Source organism: Branchiostoma belcheri, unplaced genomic scaffold (assembly GCF_001625305.1).
Source record: "Branchiostoma belcheri isolate BF01 breed outbred unplaced genomic scaffold, Haploidv18h27 scaffold32, whole genome shotgun sequence".
NCBI lineage: Eukaryota > Metazoa > Chordata > Leptocardii > Amphioxiformes > Branchiostomatidae > Branchiostoma > Branchiostoma belcheri.
Window position 1 is genome coordinate 2011963 of NW_017803932.1, and position 7542 is coordinate 2019504.

Sequence of the window (7542 nt, forward strand, 5' to 3'; positions counted from 1 at the left end):
ATTTTGTTACGCATGTATATTTGTCACTAATATAGCCAAACATGACCAAACGATCGGACACCATCAACGCGCGGGTGACAACCCGATCTCAGCGACGTGACCAGGCCGGTAATCGTTCGGATCGGCTCCATCATGTGACGCAGCCAGAAGCAAGGAAGTACGCCAGGGTCGTTGCTTCGTATACTGTAAGTCGCGAAACTGTCGCGCTAGAAGGAGAAGGGTGGTTTTCTCGGTGTTTTTAACTCCCGGTTGAAAAAATTCTGTATCGCTGTAGTCGTGCGTTCGCGGTGTCATGTCACCGCGAAAACAAAGAGGCGGACCTCGCATTGAGGATGGCAGCTCTGTTGTCAGCTGGAGAGGATGTAGGAGACATTCGGGTGGACGGACACAGATGTGTCGCTCTCTCATTGCCATTGCCATTGGTCGAACTGCTAATTGCCATGTTATCATTGGTCGAACCGCAGGTTGGCATTCAAATCATTGGCGGAACCGCTAATTGCCATGCTATCATTGGTAGAAATGCTAATTGTGATGGACAGTCAGGATCCGTCATTTCATACCTACTTCTTGGGCGTTTATATTGCCTGGATTACCCCCTACATTGGCCTCTATCTAAAACCAAGGACCTTTCAATTGTTACAATGTACATCTTCTGAGCTTTGTGGAACGAGTTGATGCACGTATTTCTCTGATGAGAGGAGTATTAAGAAAATCATTATTGAAGGCCTTTAAATGCTGAGCTCGTCAACCTGACATATCGCGCATGGCTGTTGATGTGATCATGTCATGTTGATGTGATATGGGCGCCTTGGGAATACTAGTATTGTCTTTCCAATCGATGTCAAACATCTGCCTCGAAAAAACTTTCCCCAAACATTTGCTAACAAGTAATAGTACTACGTTTGTGTACTCTAAGAGAGGGATATTGGTGCAGGTCACATTTCATTTGAATGCAGTGGAGAGGCAGGAAGACAGGGAGTGGTTTTGCAATTATTACCGAAGATTGACATTAGGGTCAAGTTAAAAGGGAGCCATGCGTGGCATGCTGGGAGGAAGGATGGCTTCACCCATGCAAGTCGGCCGGCTTTAGGGCTTGTTCACAACACGGTTTCTGTCCGGCCAACTACCACTACTAGGCTCGTTGAAAGTAAGTCAGTACCATTAAATGCATGAAAAATCTCAATACTTCTCCTGAGATTTCCCTCTTACAATGTGAGATTAATGCATCACGATTCACTTTTCCAGTTTCCTTATTCATTTTGCCCCTAGCTTTTTCACGCTTGCAAGCCTAGCGCCAGACTCGGTATACGCGCTGGACGCTCCGAGAATCGCAATGACAAGACTGAACATAACGGTAACTGAGTAGCTGGTCGATTTCCCGCTTGGCTGGGCTCCGTTTATAGCTCCTGATTCCAATGGACCAATTCCATTTTTGATTGGCAGGACGGGGCGTGATTGGTCCAAACGACATCAGTGGGGCGCGGCGGATGATGAGAGTGGATCGGACATCGTGACTTGTGATCTGATGGTGCCCGGCATGGAACGCCCGAAATGCCGGATAGCATCTCTCTAGCCGTGCTTTTGTCTCTTACACTTCCGTCTATCCCGCAGATAACTTACCGGCTGGTCTAGTCTATCGCAGAGATAAGATCCTAAATCACATGGCGGCGTGCGACGTCAGGTGTTCAAACCGTCCCTTTAGTTTTAAACGGTGCTTCCGACTGCGGGCTCTCCCGTGAAGGTTTGTTGTACAGATTAGATGGCAGAATCAATCAAGACCGACCTTGCTAGGAACGCGCTGGCGTGGGATCAGGTTGATTAGCACTGTTGTTTCTCCAGCTTTATTAGCTGTCCTTTCTGGAACAACACGCCGATAGGAACTTCTGAAGGCGATCGAGTGAAACATTTTCCTCCTGTTTCATCATCCCTTCACTCCATGCCAACGTCATTTCGACGAGTTAAATGTCTAGAACACTCTGAGTAGATGACGAACGATGCAAACCATCAACGGGACGTTAGAGAGCCCCGTCATGCCATAAAAGTAATAAAACGGACATAAGATTTAAAGATAGTTATTTCCCCTGCTGTGCCGTTTGAAAAAGACCAGTTTCGCTCGCACTATAAGCCATTATCCTCCTGCGCCAAGGAAGCGAATTGATTCGATCTTTAAGTGATCGCATTAGTTCGAATGGGGCAAGACTGACGCATTTGGCCAGGCATTACATCCACAGGACGATGCCGCCTGGAGAGAGTTCTTGAGAAAAATGCGGAGTTCCAGATCCAATTTGGACTGTAATGACGTCCACTGGACTCTCCGTCTATCGGAAGCGACGGCTCGCCATGAACAGCCACTTAATCGATCTCCGAGGGTCTGATGTAAAGTCCTGTCCGACACTGGCTGGAAATCAACTCTGATGGGCTTGGTTCTGCACTCAAGCCTGATTGTCCATCACAATCAGTAGTTCAACCAATGAGCGAATGGCAATTAGCCGTTTGACCAATCAAAGTGTGACTGCGTGCCCGTCAAAATTGCATTTTTATTTTGCATTTCTACGTTTTGACGGAGATGGACGGGGCAACGGGACAAGCCTATTAAAAAAATCTCAGGCATTTTCAACTTACAAATTTTAACTTTTTTAATTAAATTTAACATATCTAGGTCGCTCTGTTCACCCAAGGACATTGCATGTACTATATAATGACCTCAGTTCACTAAGGAAGTTCAACGAGCCTCTTTTGGTTCAACATAAATAGTTCACACCTGCACTTAGAGTGTGTAAATGTTGACATCAGGTGGCCTCCTTCACGGAAAGTTGACCGTTTCTGTCAAAATCGATTCAGTAAAATCGGAGTTATAAGTCACGCATGCGCGACAGGCAGAATGGCAGGGGTTGATGCCGACAGTATTCTTCAGAGTCCTATAAGTCTACCTTGTTGCAAGATTTTCGAATTCTTCATATTTATCATCATATTTTGCTAGGGCTTGCCTCAACAAGTTAGGTTTGTGCGCTTCTGCTCTGGCCTCTCAGCTTGCAAGATTTCTGTCCTAGGCCCGTTGTAGCACGCCAGACCATCTCTTTGGTTGTTAAATCCACAAAAAACTCTAGATACATACCGGATATTTGGAAACCCGGAGATTAGGGATGTTTACCAGTACAAATTTACAACTGTTAGTCTGTCAGGTTCAATCCACCAGCGCGGCGGCTTGAATTCACCACATAAATTCAGTATACGCGTTGTTTCCCGATATGCACACACAATAGTCACGGAACGGATATCATTATACGGGCGATTAAATGCGTGTCTGACCGCACGCCTACTAATGACGTCATCAGAAGGTTAATGACCCTTCAGTAATTGCTAGCTTCTGTTGTTCGCCGAGAGGCGTTACCGACGCTTTCAAAGAACCAGTAACGTTCAGAAGGTCAAGGTCAGTTAGACAGACACTGTGTCGGTGGCCGGTTTGCACGGATGAAATTCAAACCATGGTGAAACGAGTTTGCAGCGGTCAGGCGCCAGCGGATCGGCCATAAATTCCTCTACCTCTGCCTGTCATCAACATTCCATCAACAGTTCTCCCGATGAAATTTCAAGATCAACATCCCGGTTGAAAATTACATATCTGGAATTTTACGGCCGTTTTCCGATGCCCCACATTAACTGCGCCCTGCGTGTCAGAATGAACGAATCACCCGGTGTGCCGAATCATTGATGTCGGGATCAAGTCTAGAATTACGAACGCAGGGAGTGTGCGCCGTAAACAACCAGTTTTAATCAAATGAAAGCCTTTCCCATGTCGTGTCTAGAATGCCACACGGGGAGTCATGCTGACAACACAAATTACGTGTGGAGGTGCAGGCGTGACCTCTCCCGGTAGAGGGCATCGCGGCGTTGAAACGTTTTCCCCGGGGAAACCATCGATTCGCACCGAAGATCACTTCGCGCCCATGGGAGGAAGGCTGGCCCTGTTCTTTTCCGTTCTTCTTCTAGAGTCTCGCCAAACGTGATTAGAAACGTGGTAGTCGATATACAGACGCCTCGGTGGTCGATAAATTGGCGAATGAGCGTGCAGGGGATTACACGTACGCTGGGAAAGTTCCAAGAATACAGTATTACTGTGGCGAATCCGTCTTCAATACGCGAAACACCTGAACATTCAGGTCTAGAGTACCGAATAGATTTGTATTGTCCTGATAAGTAATCATACCTACAGCTAGGGAGAAAATACGTGACCGGACAGGGGATGCGTTTCGTGCGGGTACTGCACTACCAAATACTAACGGTAGGAGCGCTTCAAAATATGTAGTATCAAAGTACTAGTATATCACCACAGCAAAGTCCTGGTTTGTGCTTCCTTCTAGTGCTAGTACTGTCTTGGAAAGAAAAAAAAATGCATCACACTATCTCATAACTACACCTGACTTGCCACTATACATGCGTCATAATGTTTGGCTGTAAACTTGACAATACTAGAATGGCGGGTATGCGAATGATTTGTCCGCTTTGAGAAATTGATGAGATTGAACACATGGATTGCAAAAAAAAAGAATACAGTGTACTGATGTAGAAAAGTATGTTTATGACGACACTTGAACTTTGCCTGACAACACTCAGATGATATCAGGTAACTAAATGTTAAGATGTTATCTTGTCCAATCGCTCAGTTCACGTCCTGAATGACAGACTGGGCTGGCTGAAGCTGAGGCTCGACATCCTCCTCACCATCGGGAATCTGCGGGGGGAGAAAAGAAAAGAGCAATCCGACACGAGAAACAAGAAATCAGAGATTTCTGACCTCTGGGAAATGTTTTGGGGTTTTGAGACTGTATTGGAGATACTAGTATGACGTAATTTAACCGGGTATTACACAGTCAACCACAGCAGACGGTCTTGCAACGATTTAGCTGTGACAAAAGGCTCTACGTACCTCCCAATATCCCTTGTCATCGAAGAGTTCGTCGGGCAGTAGTTTGTCCCAGACGGGAAGTTGGAGGATGATGCCCGTGATGGCTCCACCCAACATAGCTACTCCAAGGGTGACACACAGCGCCGCCATCTGGAACCCCGCTTGTACTGCAGCCGACCTGAGCCGGTCACAACAAGGGACAAGTGTGTGGAAGAATACTCAGCAAAACTAACGTTACCCCACGAAAATAGCGTTCTTCATGGTGGATGTCGATCTTAACAAGCGTTACTACCTCTGACGACTTTATCCTCAAACTATGCCGTAAATCGTGAGCCTGGAGTTCCAACAAAGTTGTGCAATCAACAGCTGTAATGGATTTGAGTTTACTGATTTGATGATTGCCCAGAACTACGACCAGAGCCTTGACTAACGATTTGTCTTAGCCATGGGGCAAGATGTAAGTCTCCAACAGCTAACAACGCAGGCTTAGAAACAGTAAATATAACAAAATAGTGAGTTTGACCACCGTAGAGTTCATCTTCTATTAAAGGGGAAATGAAACCCTGACGTTGGACCTACTCTCCAGGTCATTGACCCTATTTTTGCTGAATTCTATGGCCCCCATAAGAAGGTCTATTGGAGGCGACAAGATGTTGCCCACTGACTTTCTGACGACGTACCTCTCTCCGAGCTCACACAGTTTCAGCGCACACGCCACCGCTCCAGACACGCCCGCCAACAACCCAGGCATGCCGTGCAAGTTGTTCACACCGCAGGTGTCGTGGAACTTCAAACGAGTCAGGAATGGCTGAGAAGAAAATCACAACAGACTGAGTATAGGCTTCCTTCCTCACTGTACGCAGATGCTGGTATGCGGTACAGCTTGAAACCCATCGGAGGCCATCGGATACTCTGATACTAGTGCATAGTTACTAACGACTAAAACTACGCCTCTGTGCTCAACGTAGCATCTGCGGAGGCTTCGTAGAAGGTCTGCGAAGGCCGCGGCCTGTATTTTCGGTCCTTCGTAAATACCAGTAATACCTTACCTGAACGAACGTAAATCCCACGGTTGAAAGCGTGCCGGCAACGGACCCGATCAGCAGCGCCCCCCAGGGCTCAATCATCATGTCTGCAGTCGTCCCCACAGCCACTCCGCCTGCCAGCGTGGCGTTCTGAACGTGAACCTTGTGGTGATGGTGGATACGGTGTGGAACACTAGACACGTGACAGACCCAAAAGCTACCACAGCAGCCACGAAGTCAAACATACCAGGCTTGATAGACCGTCTTTAAACATGAATTGACAAACTGTTCGATAGGGCAGACACCTTCAATCTAGTCCCACAGGCAAGAACAACGGCAGATACTTGGGGCTAAGTAAGGACGAGCACTACCCCTCAAATGTTTGTCAGTCGGTGCCAATGTGCATTATGCGGTTGTATTTCTATCGTTAACGGTTCATGTTATCTTCTTCTTTCTTTTTTTATCTGAAAAAAAAACGAAGCAGTGAATCTGAGTGGTCCTTACCATGTTAACTTTCCCGTCCTTGTCAACTGCAGAGGATATGGCGAAGGTGACCACTGCGCATGCGGCCAGTGACAGGTAGGTGTTGATGACGGCCCTGTAGCGACCGTCTCCCACGGCCAGCGCGCTGTTAAAGGACGGCCAGTACATCCACAGGAACACTGTGCCTGGGGAGGACAACACGACAGAGGTCATCCCCTGCCGATTAGACAGCCAAACTGATCTTAAGGTCAATCTGCGGTTACAAAATCTTACAGAACGCTTGACTCTGTGTTATTCGTATTCGCTGTTGTTCTCGTCTTAGTCAAACGAAAAGTGACCAATGGCGATCCCGTTAGCTCTCACCGATCATACTGAAGAGGTCGGAGTGGTAGTTCGCCCCTTCCTTGGTGCTGTCGGTGACCTCGGGCCGGTACAACATGCGGCCCACCGTTAACCCGAAGTACGCTCCGAACACGTGCACGAACATCGATCCTCCTATGTCCTGGGCCTGTCGATCCGTCCATCAAAATAAAGGGAAGATTCATGTGCGTAATCAAATGAACACGTACACGATTCTTTTTATCGTGATCAAAAGAACGATGGGAACTTAAAACATGAGCTGTAATGGCCATAGAGTTATAATTTGCGACCCACGGAAATCTAGATCTGTACACTAATGACCAGTCAAGCCCTCTGATGAATATACTAAGTGTTCTTCCTACTTGGCCCATTTCCAAATACTGCATCAGATAGCGACGTTTTCAGACAATTTTATTAAAGAATCATATCAGCGAGTAGTCATTATTCCTTACCTGGAACTGGACGGTCCCGATCCACTCGTTCACGGTGAGAAACGCGATCTCCAGGAAGGCCATGACTATCAGCTGCACGGGCGTAGTCTTCCCCAGCACCGCTCCGTACGAGATCAACACGGCCGCCGCCGCGAAGTCAGCGGTCAGCATGCTGGAAAACAGGAAATAGCAAAAACACGCATTTTACATAGACAACACTTTCGTTGGTTTCCACTCTTGTCCTGACTACCCGTTTGTAATCCTGTCACAGTGTTTCCCAACCTCTTTCGAAAGCTCCCAGTGCTATCCCCCCTCTCACACCTCCTCTCTCTCTCTC

General features: G+C 47.3%; 1 protein-coding gene across 1 annotated transcript; it reads right to left on the bottom strand.

The window, feature by feature from the left end:
- Positions 1 to 4399: 4399 nt before the first annotated feature.
- LOC109474859 (ammonium transporter Rh type C-like) lies at positions 4400 to 7400 on the bottom strand. Its single transcript, XM_019775317.1, has 7 exons — positions 7227 to 7400; positions 6778 to 6922; positions 6436 to 6599; positions 5956 to 6093; positions 5587 to 5714; positions 4928 to 5084; positions 4400 to 4732 (listed from the first exon to the last, which is right to left on the bottom strand). The coding sequence occupies exons 1-7, from the start codon at positions 7374 to 7376 to the stop codon at positions 4661 to 4663; spliced, it is 954 nt and encodes a 317-aa protein (XP_019630876.1). The 5' UTR covers positions 7377 to 7400; the 3' UTR covers positions 4400 to 4660.
- Positions 7401 to 7542: the final 142 nt, after the last annotated feature.

Coding starts and splice junctions, on each gene's coding strand:
- LOC109474859 (XM_019775317.1), bottom strand. CDS start 7,376: ATGCTGACCGCTGACTTCGCGGCGGCGGCCGTGTTGATCTCGTACGGA. Junction 6,600..6,777: donor CGACCTCTTCAGTATGATCG/GTGAGAGCTAAC, acceptor TGTCCTCCCCAG/GCACAGTGTTCCTGTGGATG. Junction 5,715..5,955: donor TGGGATTTACGTTCGTTCAG/GTAAGGTATTAC, acceptor TTTTCTTCTCAG/CCATTCCTGACTCGTTTGAA.